General features: G+C 35.6%; 1 protein-coding gene across 1 annotated transcript in view; it reads left to right on the top strand.

Moving 5' to 3' along the window:
- Positions 1-23528, top strand: part of LOC107568336 (cadherin-2-like) — a 69439-nt gene extending 45911 nt beyond the window's left edge. The window contains exons 13-16 of the mRNA XM_016254292.1: positions 6056-6289; positions 6773-6912; positions 14846-15007; positions 22804-23528. Coding sequence (XP_016109778.1) covers positions 6056-6289; positions 6773-6912; positions 14846-15007; positions 22804-23010 — 743 coding nt within the window. The 3' untranslated portion in view covers positions 23011-23528. The remainder of the gene's footprint in view (positions 1-6055; positions 6290-6772; positions 6913-14845; positions 15008-22803) is intronic.
- Positions 23529-23748: the final 220 nt, after the last annotated feature.

Genomic DNA, 23748 nt, shown 5'->3' with positions numbered 1-23748 from the left:
TTACCCAAAATAGGATGGATTGGCCATACGTGCTATTAACCCATTTAATGTCTGTTTCATTCATACTGGCAGCCGGAGGGCGCCCTCATGCAGAAACTCTACATGTGCATCATAGAAGTAATGGAACTGATGACGCTCCAGGAAATCCCTAATATGGGCAAATAATATAGACTGTAGCTGTGTCTCATTTAGAAGGCTGCGTCCTCCGGAGGTCGCATTCGAAGGCTGCACACGTCATCGAGGCTGTCTCATTTCAGAAAAGCAAGTAGGACACTTCGAATGCGACCTTCTTGCACAGGATTTCGGAGGATGCATGAGGTGTATCCTTCCCTGCTACAGATAACCCACAATTCTTTGCGTCGCCGTAAACAACGGTTGTTAATTTGAAAAATGCCGGCGCCGGCAGATGTAACTACACACAAGCGCAGATGTGGTGTTTACAACTTACCTTAATTCGCCTCGGTAAAAACGGATACAATTTGTTTTTAATATCCTCCACCTTTTTTTCTCTGATAGATGCCTGCTGTACGCACGCTGCAGTTCCTCAAACATTGAACAAAATAAAACAAGTAAAAGCATTTTTTTTAAAATTACTTTCCAAATTTAGAAATAAATTTCCTTCATTTAAGTAGTGTGAGAGCGCAACGATGCTCTAAATGTGTTGGCATAGCAACGTGATACTTCCGGTTTCCTTTTCCGCCTGTCCTACGAAGGCCGTCTCGTTTAATTGTAGGTTGAGGACACTTCATATATGCATCCTACAGAGGATGTGACCTCCAGAGGGTGCAGCCTTCTAAATGAGACACAGCTTGTGTTGGAAATGGCACACTAACTTACTGCTTACTACTTACTGCCCAGTTCACAGTGTATAAAGCCAACTATTAGAATAATATGTGAAACAGTATACAATAAGCAACAAAATATTTCAGAGTAGTATGCTAAAGTGTTGTCACATGACAAACACTGAACATTAATTCAGCACAGCTGTTGAGGCCGTTACCTTACAAATAAATGTGCTCACTTGTTAATAGGGGTTCATACTAGTAAACAATGCTATATTGTTTAATTGAACTCGTTTAATAATTGATTAACTTTACATATTGAAAAGTACTGAATCAACACTGAGCTGTCTTTTACTGAACTTTTTTTTTTTCCCCAGTTACACTAAGTGGAAAAAGCAATATATTCTAGTACAAATAATGATAAATTTTGTTACACTGAAATAGCAGTATTTTCTTTAGCAACAGGCATGTAAATAACAGTTAGGTGGCAGATATTTATACTTTAGTACTGTCACGATTCACTGGAACGAGGAGACAACTTTAAAAAAAACAGACTTTAATAAATAAACCAATGGGGATACAGACTGGAACATGGAATGACGTTAGACAGCAGACGCTAGAAACAGGGAGACACAGGGCTTAAGTAATCGGGAGGCAAACGAGATAATTAATAACACACAGCTGAGGCATATAGAACTAAATCAACATAATCAGGACAGGAAGAGGAAACTAACCAAATATGGGCATGGAGAAACTAGGGCAAGGAAGGCACATGGGGAGCAAAACACACACAAGACAGAAACCGAGTCTGACAAGTATGTTATAAAACTATGTAATAACATATTGAGTGTAAATTATCATATTTATTAATGTTGTTAAATGGATGATGCCTTATTGGGACAAAGAAAACCCTTCCTACACCATTTTGCTAACCATACCCAATAACACTGTATTAGAAGGTTTTTATTTCCAAAAATATTTCCTTTATTTTTATTGAAAATAAATGTCTTTCTGATCTGATATGTGATGGGAAATGGAGAACCACGAGTTTGGCAAAAGGTGGAGTCGAACACAGGTCAATCGCGTCAATCACTGCGTGTTTAACTCGCTATGCCACTGATACTGCAGTTAAACAAGCATCTTTTGCAGCCAGGCATTGGTGGACGGAGCTAATGTAAATAGCCTCTGCCAACAAATCGGCTACTTGCTTGTAAGACACTCCATTTCTTTTTAGAGCTGCTTTACAGCGGAATTTAATTCTGTTTGCATAATTTAAATATTATTTTTTATTTATATATGTTATTTATATATTACTGCAATATAATTATTTAATATATTTGAAACAATCTATACTGTATAAAGCGCTATAGAGATAATGGTGATGTCATTTGACTTGCTTGGAAACATGCCGTAGAGATTAAGGTACAATTTATGTCCTACAAATGATATTGTTTTTAGATCTAGAACAATAGTTTGTTGCAGTGGCATTCCGTGCATATAAGCTGTGAATGCTCCGCATACCCAGGCCATTTGAGAGAATAATTTCAAAGGATAATTCATATAAACATGATTATAAGTTGATCCCTTGTCATTTGAAATGTAAGTTAATGCTAAAAGAGTTAGGAATAAGTACGTAAAATGATTTATTTGCCAAACGGCAGTCATTTTCTTTAAATCTACCAGTTGCGGTAGCTTCCCAGCGAGCGGATTCTCCGCAGCTTTCTCGTCTCCGCTCTGTTGCTATGACTCGTCAGGATTGTAGGTCTGCGGCAGATTTTTATGCGCGAGGTAAGCTGTTCATGAAGCGCTCGCAAGTGTAAAAATGTGCTGTTGCTGTCAGATCTCCATTGCTTCTTTGATGTCTCGTGTTTGATATCATAACGTAACTACGTGTAAATGTTATTTGGTGGTTTTTACTTGGAAAACCAGCTATATTTTTCTAGCATTCGAATAACAATAGATAAACCTGAAACGATAGAAGAAGGATTGGAGGTGAATTTAATTTACAAATAAGGTAGGAAATGTGCATACTTTTAAAAATCGACACCTGCCACAGTGTTTCTTATTTGTCATCTGTGATCCCTTTTGAGTGTCCTAAAACCCGATGGGGGGGGGGGTATTATCACTCACATACCTGGTTAAAAAAAGTCACTGCTCGCCACTGGTTTGTATATATGTACGTATAAAAGTGTTACATTTATAATTACTATTCCCCGCCAACAGTTCACTCACGCGTTTGAAGATGAAACGTCACATGGAGCGCGTTGTATTCTGGGAAACAGTATCCCATGCAGTGTCCTTAGATGCATACATCAAATTTCAGCAAATGTAGGAGGTAATCTGGGAGTTCCATGCATACAGAAAATTCACACACTACTCACAGTATACACATAGCATACTGCAATATAGTAGTTGTATGGTCGTATACCATTCCAAACACAACTTCTGTACAGAAAGTTTGCATACTATGCACCAGGGGCGTAGCCATCATTTCAGAAGTGAGGGGGACAGAAATGTTATATATATATTAATATAACATATATATAAACATTACAATATAACATTTCTGTAATCTATATAACCTACCAGTCAACAGTTTTTGATCAGTAAGATTTTTAATGTTTTTAAGAAGTCTCTTCTGCTCACCAATCCTGCATTTATTTGATCCAAAGTACAGCAAAAGCAGTAATGTTGTGAAATATTTTTACTATTTATAATAACTGCTTTCTATTTGAATATATTTTTAAATGATTTCTGTGATGCGCAGCTGTATTTTCAGCATCATTCCTCCAGTCTTCAGTGTCACATGATCTTCAGAAATCAGTATAATATGCTGATCTGCTGCTCAAGAAACATTTTAAAATTATTATTATTATTATTATTATTATCAATATTTAAAACAGTTGAGTAAATTTTATCAGGATTCTTTGATGAATAGAAAGATCCAAAGATCAGCATTTATGTGAAATAAAAAGCTTTTGTAACATTATACACTCTTCCATTCAAAAGCTTAGAGTCAGTATAATTTTTATTTTTTGGAAAAGAAATTATAGAAATGAACACTTTTATTTAGCAAGGATGCTTTAAATTGATCAAAAGTGATGATAAAGACATTTATAATGTTACAAAAGATTTCTATTTCAGATAAATGCGGTTCTGCTGAACTTTCTATTCATCAAAGAAACCTGAAAAAATTCTACTCAGCTGTTTTCATCATAATAATAATAATAATAAATGTTTTTTAAGCGGCAAATCAGAATATCAGAATGATTTCTGAAGGATCGTGTGACTGGAGTAATGATGCTAGAAATTTAGCTTTGAAATCACAATAAATTACATTTTAAAATATATTCAAATAGAAAATAGTTATTTTAAATAGCCTAGTGAAAATATTTCAAAATGTTACTGTTTTGCTGTATTTTGGAGCAAATAAATGCAGTCTTGGTGAACAGAAGAGCTGTTCAAAAAACATGAAAAATATTATGTTTAAAAACTTTTGACTGGTGTAGGCAACTTTAAATGTTCTCTAATTTCTAGCTTTTAATTGGCTTAGAAATCAGATAACTGCTGGACAATAACCAATAATAATGACAATAACAATAAACTATACTGTAATAAATGCTATGTCAATTAGCACGGCATTGTTCATATACTTTATTTATTACCTGGAGATGAACCATATATTGTGTATTGTCGCAATCGTATGTTTAATGCCTTCATGTTTCCAAACGTTTCTGTTTTCCTGTGAAAACAACTGTTTTCATACAGCGATAGCTGGACGCTTTGCATGAGTTTTACACTGCACGAGTGTTTAGCGCTCCGCGATGTTCATCTTGCCTTCATCTGGGTCAGAATAAAACATCAGATCATACACAGACTATACTGTCTCTTTGAATTTAAATCTATATTTATTCACACCGGCTCTTGAAAACCTCTATGCGAACACACTTGCCCGAAAAAGTGCGGGGGACGAATTTACATGATATTAAAAGTGGGGGGGACACGTCCCCTGCGTAATCTATGCCCCTGCTATGCATAGTATACATACTGGACACTGCAGAAATAGTAAGAGTAGTATGATAGAATGGCATTTCGAAAACAGCAATAGAAACGTTTTGAATGCTGAAACCGAGACAATAAACACTCAACTACAAAAATATATGGTTTAATTGTGTTATTCAAGCCATCTCTGGTATTTTCATAATAATTAAGTTTATTTATAATCCATTGATAATCGACATAGCCTTTTTACAGTAGAGAACATATTTTCTTCCTTATTTTGTGATATGAAGTCAAAGTTATTTGACTGATGTTGCAGAGTAAAAACATGTTATAATGTTCTCTTTTGTTGGACAACAGGTTTAGAAACATTTCTCAATATGGACACTCGTGTTACTACAAAGATTTGTTGGAATTGTATTATTAGAGCTTTCCGACTTGCATTCACATGCATTTTCTCTGTCGGGAAATAATTTTTCACACATGGTGCCGGTGATGAGGCTTCTTACGTCCGTTTCAGAGAAGCAGAGGACAAATATTTAAATGGCACCAAAATAAGGCACCAAAATCTTGGCACTGGGTTTTAGTACCCAACCCTATTCACCTAAATATTTACATTTTATCTAATTTAACTGTTTTGTAATAATCAGTTAAACAATGACCGAAAGCATTGTTACAGAACATTAACGTATTAATAAGCAGTAATGATTTTTGATATCATGATAAAGCCCACTGTAACTTGAGTGTTTGTTCATCCACACTTGCAGTACCTGCACATGTGTGAACCGTCTGTGGGAGCTCCAGTGCAGTTATTTATTTGTATGGTAATGAATTAATTGTACTAATAAAGCGATTACACATATAAACACTTGAAAAACACAGTCTGCAATGACACCTCACAGTTAGCTTACCCATAAAATCAGTAAACATTATGTGAGATTAAAAATTTGCTACAGAGCACTTTGGAACAGTCCTAACAGATTGACTTCTCTTGAAAAGTTACACTATATCGGATGCTCCCTAGCGCCAACTACAGGCTTTGGTGACATGCAGGTAACTACAGACACACTAAAGTAAAATATAAATATTGCTCTACGGTGAAACCGCTAAACAGTAAAAACTGTCACAGTGTTGTGGATACTTCCAGTGTAGACACTTTCTTAAAATAATTTCTTATTTTCATACTGATTCAAGAACACAAATAACACACCTGCAGGTAAATACATATGAATAATTATCAGTATTGCTTTAATAGTGTTTACTCCATTTCCTAGGTGAATATGCACAACTCTCTCTTAAAATTGACTTTCTGGAGAGTGGAATCTATCGGATTCCCATTATAATCACAGACTCCGGTGACATGCAGCTGTCCAACACCTCGTATCTGCGAGTGAAGGTGTGTCAGTGTGATCATAACGGCGACTGCACAGATCAGGAGCGCATCATGAGCGCTGGACTCAGCACAGGAGCGATCATTACCCTCCTGCTCTGTGTCATCACCCTCCTCAGTGAGTCGCATACTGTGTGCCACATTTACAGGTCAATCTCAAGAACATGTCCAGATCATACTTCTTCCAATGTAAAGAATTGAAATGATATTTTTCTTTAAAAAATGTTATTTTAAAATTACTGTAATGCAAAAAGGAAATATAAATGGTGAAGTATTTATACAGGATCACAATGTTTGTTCGGCCTTTAATTAGGCGACAAGCACAATAGTTGTAAAGGCACCTATTGTATCAATGTTCTTCTTCTGTTTCTGCTCTTGATGTCTATGGCAGCCTATGGAACTGTGCACAAGATTTATGAAATCGGAACATGTAAAAGTTGCACTTACATTTATGATAATAACAGTAAGGGTTAGAAACAAATACTTTCCGAAGGTACCTGAGCGCTTATAACACCTTTCTTCAGATTGACCCTTTCAGAAGTCAGTGCTGATGAGGAAAACTATTATTTTTATATTTGTAATAATAACTCTCTCTGTGTAGTCCTTGTGTTGTTGTTTGTCATGTGGATGAAAAGGAGAGATAAAGAACGGCTGGTCAAGCAGCTGCTGATCGACCCAGAGGAGGACATAAGAGACAGCATCCTGAAATATAATGAAGAGGGAGGAGGGGAGGAAGACCAGGTACTGTCCAAGAAGCCTAACTCTATATTGGTCTATAACAAGCTAAACGTCTTCTTAGGATTTTAATTAAAAATGTTTTGCCCACTTTTTAGATTGTACAGTAAAGATAGACACCCTTCAGCATTAGTATAATAAAGGAAGGCAGGTTTATTTTAAATGTCATCAGCTCTCTTCACAGTGCAGTTTAAAGGGTCATGAAACCCCTGTTTCAGCACTGGTTAGTTCTCACCACAGTCTTTTTAAGGCTTATTCTGCGGTGTTTATATAAGCCTTTTGACAGGTTGTGTCACAGAGCTGTAAAAACAGTTATACTCAGCAAGTGAATGAATCACGTTTGTGCCGAACTACAAGAAGAACATTGTCTTCTATGATGTGCAACACAGACACCTCTGCTAAAATCTCAGAAAAAGTAGTCTAGGGTTTAATGACCCTTTAAGACCTGTTCGGATGGTAATTGTTTCTCATGGGAACGTAAGTTTTAAATATTTACAGGGGTTAGTCAATGGTTTTATGGCTGTCTGATTCCAGAATGCCAGTGTTTTTCTCCCACCACTTGTGTAAAAATTACCTACGTTTTTTTGACAAACATCAGGGTCATATGACAATTTAATTGACGTTTGAATACATACCTCTGAGTTTACAAGAAGAGATTAGGGATGGGCGATATGGGCTTAAAAATATATCACGATATTTCTGGTATTTATTACGATAACAATATCAATGACGATAATTCAGGGAATCCTGTTTCTTTAGAGAAAAGTATTATCTTTCCTATTTTTACCCAAAATAGGGTGAGCATTAATGAGTACACACGTAAAGTAAAGACTGTTTAATTCATACTGGAAGCCGGAGGGCGCTCTTGCACAGAAACTCCACATATCCATAGCAGAAGAAATACTACTGACGACGCTCCAGGAAGGTATCCAGTTATCGTTGAATAAAGCGCACAACGGAGATACAGACATTTTAACTGATGAAACTTGAGAAAAATAACATACGATTGCACAAAATATATGGTTTTCTGTGTTCTTCAATCTTGGGTATTTTTATAAGGAAAGTATATTTATAATGCAATGTTAATCGACATGGCCTTTATCACTGTATATAATACTATCATTCTGTAATATGAAACTACGTCTGGTCACAAAAAGAAGTATTTCAAACACTCGACTATGTTAAGTTAATTTGGAGAAAAGGCATGTCAATAAATTATATCTTTGTTGGACAACAGGTTTGTAAACAGGCTCATACACATGCAAAAATTGTATCGCACAAGTGCTAGGCTACTGTAGTACATTTATTCAGACCAATTTTTTTGTGCACTGTACAGCCCTAACCAAAGCAGTTACAGATTGTAAAAGGAGCTCGAGCTCCTCATTTAGCGATATAGGCTACTCCTCCTCAATTTCACGTCCGCCTTCCGCGATGTCGCTCCACACTGTAGCACACAGAAATGTCAACAACTAGATTTTATCGTAATTATCACGGGAAGACTAATTCTTATCATGGGGAGAATTTTTAGTTTGTATCGCAAACGATAAGAAATCGCCCATCCCTAGAAGAGATTAATTTAATTTACTTTTATGACCACTGCTGAGCACCGAACACTTCCTTTTTGCACTTCGCTGTAATTAGCATGCATTTTAAAGATGTACACTTTTATTACTGAAATGCTGAAGGGAATTTGTAGGAACAATATTTCATCATCACTCCACCACAGCGAGTGGGAGCTGTTAAGAACAAAAAGAAGAAAGAAAAAAAAGCATGCAAACATTTGAAATGGCCCGTTATTATGGCAGCTATGCAATACAATTTTAAAATATTTATTATATACAATAAAAAATACATTAAAACATAAACTAAGCAGCTTTGTTTACTATTTCAACTATAACATGTCTGTTTTCCTGTGTTTAAACAGGAGGCTTTATTTACAGACAATTTGCAGACAGTCATGTGCTTGGCTATGTGAGTAGCATTCACAGCATCATAGGATCACAAATCTCACTGCTCCACTGTAAATAAATCAACATCCGAATGCATGGTTTTATCACTGAGGTGCCATGGGAATGAGAAACAATTACCAACTGAATAGGGGGTTTAGTTTGAAATGGCTTTTGACCACATGTCATTTAGGGTGTAGTTATCTGTGTACCAGATGACTGCTTCCTACTTTTACCTTGCACCCCAAATTCCACCTTAACAGTGTGAAATTCATAAAATTGCAGTGGGAAGTGGTAGTGATTCAACGGATCACAAAATTCATGGCTCATGTTACGGATAATCATATTACGTTTTGTAACAGATATGATGATTTTTCAGTCAGCAATAGCTTTGCTTTCTTGAAAGTGCTGTGAGAGGTGTAGGTGTTATGTTGGGAGAACACTTTGTAAAGCAGATCTCGGTGGCCAAGTGGATCAAAAAGCATTAGCCCAGTTGTAGTGAATCATTATTTAATGCCTGCCGCTAACCCATGTATCTGGACTGATAACAGTACTCCATTTAAGTCTTCAGAATTTCTGATTTCACGCTGTTTCTACTTAACATTCATTTCAAAGCTATTGGAAAGTACTGCTGGGTCATTCCGTGTCAGTTCAACCAGAGGTATGGTTGGCAATCGAAAATCGATTCCAATTCCAGAATCGGATACTTAAGGTCAGGAATCAGATACTTGTTGTCAAATAAAAATTTAGATTCCGCCTATCGATTCCTATGTGCTTTTTTTTTCTTCATCTGTGAGGACCGGACCTAGCGATCTGCCAGGACCTTGCTCTCTAATCTAAGCACTCCAAAGTTTGGCTACATCTGCGATCAGAAGACAAAAAAGCTCAGTATAATATCTGTGATAGCTAAACATGTTTCAAGAGAGGTGTCACCACCAACATGACAAAGCACTTTAATTTAATAGATCGTTAAAGATAGCGAACACGATTCAAACACCAACGTGATTCTATTCCTAAATCACAATGATTCGTCTGTTTCATTCCTCAACCTTTGACGTGCGAGCAATGTTGTGATCATTTGGTTCGTCCGTGCAGCCTGCGATCACATCAGTGTGATTTGAACATTTAAATCTGCGTTCACGCTGCGCTGACCTGAAGAGAGCAGCTGTCTGTCATGAATGAAACCGCTTCACAGTCTCTCTACATAGTATCATTATTTCTGATACAACATTCAAATCACAGAAGTACTGGGATAAAAGTTTATAGTTCAGATATAAACTCTGATGTGTAGGGTAGCGATTAAAATAGAGTAAATCACCTTTTGAAAGTGACTTGATGCTTCAAATGTACATTTGTCGATTACATTGTTACGCCAGTAGGTGGCGAAAAGGGGCTGTTAAAATGTATTTGTCTTTTAATCATACATTTATCCAAATGCATGCAGTTCTATTTTGCACACAAAAAGCTCTTAAAGAGTCCCGTTTTTATGTAGCCTGTTGATTTTTGTTCATGGTATTCAGCTGCAACTGAATTGTTTGCAAAAAAGAGACAGGATAAATGTTTGATATCATCATTTAATCACATTGGAGTCGAAACTGGGAATAAAAAAAAAAGAATCGATAAGCAGAATCGGAATTGGAATTGATAAAATTCAAACGATACACAACCCTAACCAGAGGTCCCTGGCTCAAATTTTTGATTTTGCTAATATTTTTTTCTGAAGAAAAATAAACATGTATAGTAATGAAAGCCAAAAATAATAAATGTCATGGATGAATATTTACGGAGTAATCCACTATTTTGTAGAGGGGGGTCAAAATGGCAATTTTCATCTGAGATTCAGAGCCAAATTACAGGAGTGTAAAAATGACTTCCGAAAAATGGCGGCATCATAATGTTACTTTTACAAAGAGATTTGTAGCTTTGTTAGTAAAATCTGTTGGCTTTAGCAATTTCAGTATGGGTCCAGGAGTAAATCATTAAATTGTATACATTTTCAGTGGTCAAAAACCAAACGTGGGTCACTTATAAAATATGATACTTCTTTTCTTTTAAAGAGGAAATTCTGAAGAACAAATAATATTAAAACTAGAAATGTATCTCTTTTCCTTCTGTCAAAGCAACTGCATTGAACATACCTGTCTGAGTGCAACAATTTTCTGAAGTTTGCATGTCTGTAATTCAAGAAGTATTAAAGATATTGCAATATAATTTTAGATTCTAGTCTTTAATAAACTTTTCTTTTGGAATCTTCATTTTCAAGGCCCTACATTGTTCAGTCCCAGACATATGGGGATCTTAATGAGGCTCCATATACTGCATATCTGAACTCCTGGCAGCTTTCGAAGTTGTTAAAATGAACAAAATTCCTTCCTCCACATATCCCTGAAGCTGATTCCAATATAGAATCTTATATAGACTACACAGAGCAAGGTAATGTGCCTCAGCTTGACCATTTTAGTGCATTTTTAGCACTCAGACAGGTACACTGTAAGAAACTGACTGTGAAATTCAGGCAACAAGTGACAAGTAGCTTACTGTAGAAAAGAACTACAGTAATTAACTGGCAGCTAGTAACAAGTAACTTACTGTAGAAGAAATAACCATATTTTCGCTGTTTTCATTTACAGTAGCAACCATGTAACTGTAAAGTAAAACTCACTAATTTGCAAGTGCAACCTTTTTTTGTTGAGCTTATTACACAGGACAGTGTAGCGATTGGTGGGGAATGTGACTGGCAAAGGACCTTAAGCCAGGAATCGAACACGGGTCGCCAGAGACACAGTTGCACTATATGTCAGTGCGCTAATCACTAGACTATCGGTACCGACAGGTTGCATGACTGTTTAGTTATATTGGTTCAGCCCAAAAAAATAAAAATGAATATGAAATAAATAATGCATGTTGCACGATTTAAATATAAATATTAATTTATCAACAGTCACAGTTAACTGCTCATCATTATAACAAGCTTCATTTATCATTCTTCACTTATTGATAGATGTGTTGAAAACAGTAAAATCTTGATGACCTTCTGGTCATTTAAAAAAAATTCTTATTAAAGAAAACATTTGTAAGCCATAATCATCAAAATTTCAAGAAATAAAGGCTTGAAATAGTTCACTCTATGTGTAATGAATCTATATAATATATGGGTTTCACTTTCTGAAATGAGTGACACAAAATATTGACCTTTTTCATGATATTCTAATTTTTTGAGATGTACCTGCATATCTGCTCATAGACGGATCCTCTGATAGACGTGGCTTTAAAACGCTCCTGTGTCCGTGTGTCTGTGTGAGCGCTCAGTGAAGAGTGTGAAGTGATGATCATTGTAGTCAATCACAGACATATCTGTTGAGCATGTGAACACAATGGCCAATCAGAGATTTTAAAGTTAGAAATCACTCACCACTCAAAAAAAACTTTTTTTTTTTGTCATTGCAGTTTTGGTCAGTGCTGAGATTTGCATACTTGCGAATCCTCTCATTATAACAATCAAAGTGTAAACTTGATGTAAGCGATTGAGTGGCCCTGTTTACACTTGGTATTAAGATGCATTTTGGTCAATTGAATCTCAAGTATATGAGGGAGACACGTTCCCGTTCACACCCGCTGTTTTAATCCGTCTCTTCTGTTCACTTTCCACCACTTCTGTCCTGATTTCTTTTGAGGGGAGGGTCTTTGGGCCAGTGTACGTGGGCTTATTTTAATCTTTCGATCTAATATTGTGAAATAAGCTTGCGTAATTCACATAGGCCTCTGAGCCAAATGCAGTTTTTTTCTATTTTTAAAAAAAGTTTGAAAAGCTATTTTTAAAAGTTTTAAAAATTCTGCTACACATATCAATCAAATTGCGCTGAGAGAAATTTTACCGGTATTCAGAACAGAATAAGATGAAAATCTGAAAATATAAGTAGCTATAAAAATATTTGTAAAAAAAAAATATATATACAATTATAAAATGCACGTCACTGTTTATCATTTTGCAATGGCTACCAGTAGCTGCTCGCATAAAATTCAAGGAATGGATGTTTGCCTAGAAAACCAGCACTGGCTCTGCACCCCTTTACCTAAATTCATTACTTCAGACTTATGTGCCTCTAGAGGCTTGCGTTCTGCAAGTGAACGTCGCTTTATTGTTCATCACAAAGAGGCACAAAATCACTTTCACAGACTTTTACATTAACTGTTCCCTCCTGGTGGAGTGACCTGCCCAACTCAATCCCAGCAGCTGAGTCCTTAACCATCTTCAAGTATCGACTAAAAACACATCTGTTCCACTTTTATTTGACCCTCTAACTCTAGCACTCTCTATTCTAATTATATTCTTTCAAAAAAATACTTGCCCTTTTTAGACTTGCACGCTATTCATTTACTAACTGATTGTTTTCTTAAAAAAAAACTATCTCTAGCTTCTCTATTCTTTTTGTGTTCTATCTATTTGTTTTCTTTTAATTCATTATGCAATTAACAAAAAGCAAAAAAGACCTAATGCTAGCTTGCTCTATTCCTTTTCTATTTTATCTGTTTACTTTTTATTTATTTTATAATTAAAAAAAAAATTTGCTACTTGACTTGCTTACTGTACTGTATTAAGTTAACTGAGACTTGTTACAGCACTTGCATATCATTGCTCTTTTGTTGATTCTGATTGCTTCCATTTTCCTCATTTGTAAGTTGTTTGGATAAAAGCATCTCCTAAATGACTGAATGTGAATGTAAAATAAAACACAAATTATAATGGGATTCATTATAAACAACATAGGCAATGTTATAAATGATAGGGCTATGATGTGTGCGTGAGAGAGGCTCGGGGCGATCACGGATATTGTCCTAATCTCTGCGGAAAAAACTAAAGCATTCTGTCATTCTTGGTCATAAAGATAGGAGTAAGACATCATTTGAAATAGTTTACTTGTATGTATGTATAGTCACAATAAGAAAAAACGTATGCCTTTGTAAAAACAAGAAAATAAACAGGATGCGCTTTGCCATCTATATTTTTTTAAACTTGTGTTTATGAATTAGCTAAGTCAGCTGAGAATTTAGCGGCTGATTGAATGCATTTGACCACATGAGTGTCAACACTACGAGCGCAATCCAGTCCAATGCGTTTTTAACTACCTCTGGAAGTGCTCAAAAGTGGATAAGCTCAAAATGCTTTAGACTCCGTTCACACCTATATTTAACTTGTATTTAACTTGATGTGTCATTAGTATCCCTTTACAGGCCTCTCTCATCTTTTTAAGTGGGAGAACTTGCACAATTGGTGGCTGACTAAATACTTTTTTTCCCCACTGTATATCATAAAAATGAACTTTGAATCTAGTGCAGTATTTTGTCATTGCATCATTTTAGTGCAGCCTTCACTAACAACTGCACTGTATTAACCCACCGGTCACTATTGTGACCATCAACATGTTTACTCATTCTTTGACCTCACTCAACAAAACTGAATATCTGTGAATTCATATATTAATGCTAGACACTTAAAGATAATGTGGACCAAAAATCTTTGTCATATCTTTGTTAATATACTTTGTTAACATAATTTCTTTAAACTTCTCGATAATTACGTTATGTCATTTGTGTGCTTACCTTGATTGATGAGTGGTATATTTAGTCTAAATGTGTAAATATAAAGTATTCTGTTACTTCATTTCTATCACACAGTAAAAGAGTACGTGTGTGCTGCACTGTGCACATTATTACGTCGTTTACTTTCTAGAAATTCTGATATGTTTGTGACAGGGTTTACAACAGGATGTAAACAACAGGAGAAAAGGCCTGTCTGATGGGCGCAAATGCTATATTAAGTATGCTATATGCTATATTCACTCAAAACTGCGGTGTTTGACACATCAGTAAAGAGCAAAAGATCTTTGTAAAATTCAGCGTATGGCAATAGAAGTTTTATAAATGCTAACAGTGTTTTTAGTCTTGTTGAATCCAGCATATTTCTGCACCTTTGTGTGTGTGTTTGCAAACAGGATTATGACCTGAGCCAGCTGCAGCAGCCAGATATAGAGACTGATGGCCTCAAGGCCATTGGCATCCGTCGGATGGATGAGAGACCCTTGCACCCTGAGCCCCATTACCCTGTCAGATCCACCGCACCTCATCCTGGAGATATTGGAGATTTCATCAGCGAGGTGAAGTGGCACTATACAAACATCAAACAAAATACTGTAAAAAAAAAAATAATAATTGTTTAAAAAAAGAAAATATAGCAGGTGGTACTAATGTGCTGATAAATGTTGCATATGGGCTACGGACCTCCAGGAATATATACAGTAGGTAGGCAAGCAAAATGCTTGCAGTAAAGTAAAAACAACCCAGTCACATGTGAAACTCTTTCGCAAAATCACCACCAGGTGGCGCAAAGAGATGGTTAATACTATTGCTCAATAAAGCTGGAATTGAAATTAAGATAAAATATTAAAATAAATTACTTGTATTAACAACAATAATAAAATTTAATCTTGATAATTATTCGTCAACTAAATGCGTAATGTTCCAGCTATTTGACTACTGTAACTTACAGTGAAATATTACAATGACAGCAGTGCTTGAAGTTTGCTTAATTTTTTTTGTACTGTACAAGCCAGTTTACAAATAAAAGGTTTGAAACTTACATTTAATAATTCACTGATGCATTTCAGCAGGTCATGTCAGTACTTATTCGTTATTCCCATACTAGAGCCCTGCACGGCATGCTGAAAAATGTCTGCAAAATAAGAAACTGTTGTAAGATCATTGTATTTATTGGTTCCCATGATTTTAATTGATGTGACAATATTGACATTATACATATAAAATGGTGTATTAAACAGGCTTGACAACTTGTAATGCCCCAATGTAAGATAAACCACTATATTATGGTAATATAACATGATTAATTTATATAAATAATACTGTTAACATTGATTCTTGAGAAGTGGGACAAAACAGGGTGCAAAATTTAAAAAAATAAAACCTTGTACTCAGACAAATTAAACTACATTTATGTATCTTATATGTGACCCTGCAGCACAAAATCAGTCATAAGTAGCACAGGGATATTTGTAGCAATAGCCAAAAATATATTGAATGGGTCAAAATTATTGATTTTTCTTTTATGCCAAAAATCATTAGGATATTAAGTAAAGATCATGTTCCATGAAGATATTTTGTAAATGTCCTACCGTAAATATATCAAAACTTAATGTTTGATTAGTAATATGCATTGCTAAGAACTTCATTTGAACAACTTTAAAGATGATTTTCTCAATATTTAGATTTGTTTGCACCCTCAGATTCCAGATTTTCAAATAGTTGTATCTCAACTAAATATTGTCCTATCCTAACAAACCATACATCAATGGAAAGCTTATTAATCCAACTTTCTTATGTTGTATAAATCTCAGTTTACCAAAATGGACCCTTATGACTGGTTTTGTGCTCCAGGGTCACATATGCACTAAGCTACTGAGCTCTGTTTTGATTCAACCTCCCAAATTTTCTCTTTTTTATCAAAATGTGCTTTTTACCTGGGACTATGTAATATAACTTTAACTTATCTTTAACAGCATTCAAGATGTTTTAACATTTCAAAACACATTCTCATGTTAGCAGACAGATTATACATTCACATGTGGCCAACAATCCCTCAACAAATATAAAATATCATAATGAAATATTATCAAAATATTCATCTGACGGAGGTGACAGACCTGACAGAGTTGACACATCCGACGATGGTGACCAAAAGCTGAATTTGTAGCCATTTTAACTATCAAATACATTGAATCAATTACTGTTTTAAAACAAACACAACAAACAGTGAGTATATTATTGTTTATAAAACTTTTATTCAAGATTCACATTTAAGTATTTTGATATATCAATGGAACACAAATTATCTATTTTCTCTCATCACAGAACAGTATGTCTGCTGTGCATCTGCTATGGTAACAAGGTAACTTTTAAAAACAGTTAAATGAACAAATAAAACAATTAGTTGTTACCTCTATCCATTTACATTCACCGGGATCTTAATATTCACATTTAAAGGGGTCATATTATGTTGCTAAAAAGAACATTATTTTGTGTATTTGGTGTAATGAATTGTGTTTATGCGGTTTAAGGTTCAAAAAACACATTATTTTCCACATACTGTACATCATAGTTTCTCCTCTATGCCCCGACTTTCTGAAACGCGTCGATTTTTACAAAGCTCATCGGTCTGAAAAGAGAGGTGTGCTGTGATTGGCCAGCTATCCAGTGCGTTGTGATTGGCCGAATACCTCAAGCGTGTGACGGAAATGTTACGCCCCTCACCATACTGTGATGATGCCCTGTCCGGCCAGAGCGACGAGAACTTTAAAACCCATTATAAATGAGGCATTTTTTTGCATCCAGTGGGGACATAATTACGGATTATAATGACATGGGATAAAACATAAAACCATGTCTGCATTTGTGATCGGAGAAATGACAAACAACAAGCCCTACTCTACACTGCTCAAAACTCGCGTTTGAATAGTCAGTGCCAAATCCTTTAAATGAAAACCGTACTTCCAGTCTGTGAGTCAGAACTGCCGGCATTGTAGTCTACTCTCCCAGGATCAGGAAACAGTCCTCCATAAAATGTGCTGCACACATCTGAATATTTGGGTTGAAGTGTTCTGAAACAGTGTTGTAAATACAGCTTAACCACTGATTTCTAGTCATGTCCTCTTTTAGAAGACCAAACAAAGTAGTTTCGCTTTCACAGCGTCACACACGGCGGGCTAGAGTGAGCGGCAGCCGGCGGATTCGACAAAGGAGTGGCCGGCGGGCTTGCGGCAACCACATGTGACGACCCCGGGCTGGACACCACTTCGTCCACGGTGAAAGCCGATCCGGCGATCCACAGCGCAAAGTTGATGTATTTCCTCAGCAACCAGCACGGATCAGCTCCAGGCATGACGAAGCAGATATCGTCCTCTTTTGGAAGACCAAACAAAGTAGTTTTGCTTTCACAACGAAACACACAGCGTCTTCACAACATGGTGGCGGCGGCAACAATACTACAGCAAGAATAAAAGTTACACCTTCTTTGTTTGCGTGAACATTTGGGCGGCGTTATGCAAATCTTCCCACATAGTGAGGTAGACATGTGGGGGCGTGTTAGAACGAGCCGTTTTAGGTAGGCGTGGCTGACTCCTAACTTTTGTAAAGAATATCTCTTTGGATTTGAGACTTTAGTCTTTGCAACTTTACAGATCTTCTTTATGCACCAAGAGCTTGTAACACTTTAAAGAGAAAGGAGCAATTGAAATCGCATCATATGACCCCTTTAAACATCTTAACAAATGATCCAAAAATGATCAGAATACAAACAAACAGAATTATGTATAGATATGTTTTATCTAGTGTTTTGTGTTCCCTCAGCCTTATGTTCCCTGAATCTTATGTTCCCTCAACTCTAACTCTGCTAGAAGTGATACCTATCAATCAATAAAAGCAATGCTTTCAGGCAACTTATTTAGTATTTATACATTATTCAGACAGACATCTGACGGTGTTGACAAATTTGCCATTTCTTTCATGTAGTTTGTAGTAGCCATTTTGTTTTGTTTCTGTTGCTAATAGAACGTGCTTCAGGAGAATAAAATGATCTAAACATTTCAAATAATTAAACCCTAACCCTAACCCTAACCCTAAATTGTAGATGGTGTTGACATATCATGGTTATGGCACAGGAAATATTAACTTTACGATTTAAAATATTCTAAAACTGACCAGAGTCTGTCTGACACTGATGTACTCTGCAGAGGAGGAATGTGGCAAGGGGGTGCTTTAAAGCAGGGGTCTCCAACCTTTTTTGCACCACGGACCGGTTACGTTTGGAAAATATTCTTACGGACCGGCTGGAAGGGGGGGGGGTATATATAGCCTATTATTATATAGTATTATAATAGCATTATATAGTGGTTCAACGCATTATATTGTGTTTTTTTTTTGAGTCACAGATCGGACTATTTTTTTTGTATCAGCAAGAAAAAAAAAGATTTAAAGCACAGAGAATGACAATACCATGAAGGGTTAGGCTAAATTGATGTGTATGTATAGCAACTTGGTATTTCCGCGCTGTCTGAAACATGTCTCTATGCTTGTGCGTGCTTTTATTTTGTGCAAGAACAGCGCGTGAGTAACAAATTTAGTTCTCTTTCATTTCTTCTTCTTGTGGTTTATAATTGCTTGTACGTGTAAATTGGCAAATTAATCTGCGAATCACGTGCGTGCCGAACGGTAGGCCCGGTGGTTGGGGACCTCTGCTTTAGAGTGACAGCTGCCCCTGATATTCCCTGATTTTATTACATTTAAAAAAAAATGTCTGATGGTGTTGACAAAAAGGGACATAACTTTGTAATCTTATGAAACATGCATGTGTCACTGAAAAACAGTGCTTTGGTATGAGATATTATTAAGTGTTGCTTTTGATAAAACAAGCTCTTTTTCATCATTAAAAACATTTTTATCCATTATATAGCATATCAATTATTGAATTTGAATTCTGTGGACAACTGTTTTAGATGTAGTGAGAAGACAATAAGTGTCATAGATTTGATATAATAATGATAAAATGAAATTGAAGGGGATAATTGTGTTAAATACATTCTATTATTAATCCCCCATAACATTTACAATTGAAAATATTTTTATTTTTAAACCTAATAGCAGTTACAATTGCTGGACATGTTTTGACCCATGTCTCAAGAATCAGTGGTAAATGAGTAAAAATCTAAAATACAGTGTAATACTGTGTAGCATAGAGTAAAATATAATCACAGGCTCGCAGGCTTGACATTTATGCTTGAATTCGTTCTAAATAACAAACGCATATAAGTTCTTAAATACTATATTTGCTTCTGTGAATATTAATTATTTTATATACAGTGTTTCTCTTAGATTATCCGCCGACTGCTATCGTAAAAATCTAGCCCATTTTCAAGGCAAAATTGACTGCTACTTGTGAAAATGCTTTTTGATACATTTACCTGATAACTTGTCAAGGTCTGTGGTTAAAGCTGCAAATACATTTTTCAGATGATGTTACATAATGTAAAGCCTGACCTAGAAAGATGGAGATCACGTCATCTTATCAGTGATAGGTTGAGTGAATGCAATAAAAATGGTGACAGAACCTAGAGTTTTATCTTATTCTTTTTAAATACCTTTTTTTTTTTGTCTAAATCATTCTTTAAAATTAGACTAGAGAAATGCTTTTAGAGACAAGACTTTCTGTTTCACCCACATGTTGTGTGTAAGTCTGTTAATGTCTATAGTTATGATTAGCTCCTTACCTAAAGACAACAATACTAGGCTGGTCATATTTGTTGGAGAGCCTCAGGTTGAATGTACCGTAACCTATTTAATATGTTATTATTATTTTGACTTGATGGAAACAAAATGCGAGAACCTGTCTTCAATTACATGTTAGTAATAGTAGGTTTGTTTTTATTTGTTTATTTGGTGTGTATAATGTTGTTCTGTATTGTGACTGGGGCATGCATGCTCCCTGAAAACATGGATAGTAGGGATGTGCCCGAAGTCGAATACCTTATTCAGAAAAGCACAAAAAATGACTTCAAAATAAATAATGAATTATTACAAATAATAGAAAAACAACATTGTTAGATGCAGTTTAGATGTGATAGCACAATATTTTAGATAAATATCTAAAAGTGCAATAATGAGTGCAAAAACTAAATGAGTGTGATTCTGTGATCATGATCATATAGCTGCATTGCAGTTTCTGATGTACAGCAGCATGCATGTCATACGTGATACATTGCCTGCTCAGCGCTTCCTCTGCATCACTTCTCAGACACTTGTGTGGCTTTTTCATGGCGTTCAGAAAGTGTTAGGGACACACATACCACACGCAGATGATGCCTACTCAAGAAACCCTCTGGTGCATGATTTGAAAAGGTTAAATGGTCCTGAAACAAATGGTCTTTGTATTGTTGTATTGTTCAGAGTCAAAAATGACTGCTTTGGAAACGAATGGAAAACTAAGTAGTTAACAGGTAATAAATGGATCATAACTGATCTATAAATATTAGGGCTGTCAATCGATAAAAAAATTTAATCTGATTAATCACATCCTTTTTCTGTGATTAATCGTGATTAATCGCACACTTCATGAAATTAAGCATAGACCATTTATCTTGTTTCAAATGTTTATTTTGTCATCATTTGCTATATCCAGCAAAGTAAACCAAAAGATTGAAGGGTGATTCTCAAACATCTGTATTTTCTGCAAGCTTTTTTCAAGATAAATGTAGTTGTCTTTCCAAAAAAGCACACTTAGAAACTCCAAAAGGACACCAAAGATCCAAATGATATAAATAGCCCATGTAAGTACATATGAAAGAAAAAAAATCTGAATTTTATAGTATGTGTACAGTGCAACAGCAAAGAGCTTTTTTACATTTTAGAGAAGCCAAGTTGCGATACCCAACAGCACCACATGGAGATGCCAAAACAACCCTAAACCAACCGCCTGCTGACTGCATATATCTACTACAGTACACGGATCCATTCAGAATTACTAAACACAGCAACATAAACATGACAAATCAAAACATTATTGTGAATGTGTGTGGAAACAACGTGAATGTACGGAAATGTCTGTGCCTGTGCATAAATACAATGTGCGATCAGTGCGTCAAGAGCACTCATGCATTAATATAACGAACTTACGCGTGCTTACTGTACCGTACGACTCCTGTACGCCCCCGCAATCGTCTTTACCTTGATTGCAGTCATCCATGATTCTTCATCCATCAAAACTTTACTTTACTAGCGAGACTGGTTATCCAGTCGCGTCTCATCTGGCCATACAGTTCACACAACGCAACGTGTGAGGACTCGTGCTCTTTAGAGACAATCACAGATGACAGAGCTCGTGTTTTAAAGCGAAACAAAATGAATAATTCACTTAAAATGCAACACGAGTCTTTGTTCTCTCTGCAATCTCTGATGTAATCAGCCTGGTTTCCTTTATATTAGCACTGTTTTGGACATATTGTTTGAATGTATTCGCTTCCTGGATCATTGAACTGAAAACTTTCCTGGCGTTTAGCAGCTTAAAATGATCTGATCACAAGTAGAGAAGCAAAATTGGGTTAAATGGTTAGAATACAAATTGTGCTTCAGTAATTTTGCGTTAATTGCGTTAAATTATTTGAACGCGTTAAGGATAGTAAAATTAATCGCATGCGTTAACGCATTAATGATGACAGGCCTAATAAATATCATTAAGTACTAGAAAATCCCATAATAAAAAAAGAATAAAAAGCATTATCAAAGTAAAATATAGTACATTCGTTTAATTGAAATAATTTTATTTTAATTTTTTTTTTTTTTTTTTTTTTTTGACCGCCACACAAGCAGCATCAGAGAGTTGTTTATAAAATGTTAAAAACCACTAGTTTATCAAATTATTATAATGTCAATGCAGTCTCCTTACTGTTTTTCTGACACATTCATAATCATTACTTCTGCTGGTGCGCTATGGCAAGCTTTATGTGTGGCCTATTAGGCTATGTACGCAATTAAAGACTCATTATAATGATTTAAATGGTTTATTAATAAACGTGCAATTAGTCAACTAATGCTTAAAATGAACAACTACTAGTCGACCAGAAAAATCCTTAGTCGAGGGCAGCCCTAGAAACTATGAAGGGAATAAGATTACATTTTAAATGGGCTTTTCATGTAGTTTTGACAAACTTCCAGTTTAAGCTTCACCCACACCTGATTTAATCGGAATACAGATTCAAATAATTTAGCGTGCAGTCTTCAGCACACACTGCTAATGGATAGTTCAGGTGAACTCTGATGAACATTTTCTGTGGGTTTTAAATGAAAGGATGGTAAAGTGAACTGGTACATTGTACACTGATTATCTTTGCAGGGTCTGAGGGCTGCTGATAATGATCCTACCGCTCCACCATACGACTCCCTCTTGGTGTTCGACTACGAAGGTAATGGATCTACTGCAGGATCACTCAGCTCCATTAACTCCTCTAGCAATGATGGAGACCAGGATTACGATTACCTCCACGACTGGGGTCCTCGCTTCACCAAACTAGCTGACATGTATAGTGGAACAGACGAGTGAAAGACAAGCTGAAGGAACGCCACGACTTTGTTCCTCATTTCAGTGGATGAAGACAGCTTCAGATATGGGTTTATATGTGTCAATACAAGCAAACACAAGTTTCCAAGGCTAAATATCAAGGCTTAAAGTAATAGTACATAGATTGTAGAGTATGATACATGCTCGGCTACACTTGAACTTTACAGTATAGAAGCACAGGGATTTAATGTGCCTTTTTGTACATTTTTGTGATCTGATTGATTTATGTTCAAGGCTTTAATTATACTGACTTAAGGAGTGATTTTGAGACTTCAGGATGTGTTCAGCTATGAAACAACTGATCATGCTTTTCTCTTTTGGTTACAAACTGTTTTTCAAAAAAAATTATTTAACCAATTTTTGTCACGAAGTAAAGATTCGCTGGCAGAACAGACAAAGTGTACACTATGCAGTTCACTAGATTCTTAAGTAAAATATTTTGTTCAACAACAATTTAACATATGCACATAGTTTGAAATAAAAAAAAGTGATAACTTAAACATTTGTAACTTTCCTTATTAATTACTGTTGCATTGTACACGTTGTTGCTACACAGTAAAGGAAATGTGCTTTATGCATTAAACAAATATAATTAATTTCTAAATGACATATCTTTTATATTATAAAATGACATATCCACTTTTATTTCTAAGTTTTATTTCCTCGTAATTATTTACTAGTTTAAAATATATGTGAATTGTTTTGAAAGTAATCAAACTC

The sequence above is a fragment of the Sinocyclocheilus grahami genome, unplaced genomic scaffold (genome assembly GCF_001515645.1).
Source record: "Sinocyclocheilus grahami isolate Dianchi unplaced genomic scaffold, SAMN03320097.WGS_v1.1 scaffold1235.1, whole genome shotgun sequence".
Lineage (NCBI taxonomy): Eukaryota > Metazoa > Chordata > Actinopteri > Cypriniformes > Cyprinidae > Sinocyclocheilus > Sinocyclocheilus grahami.
Note: the sequence above shows the minus strand (reverse complement) of the source record. Positions and strands in the feature narration are given on the sequence as shown.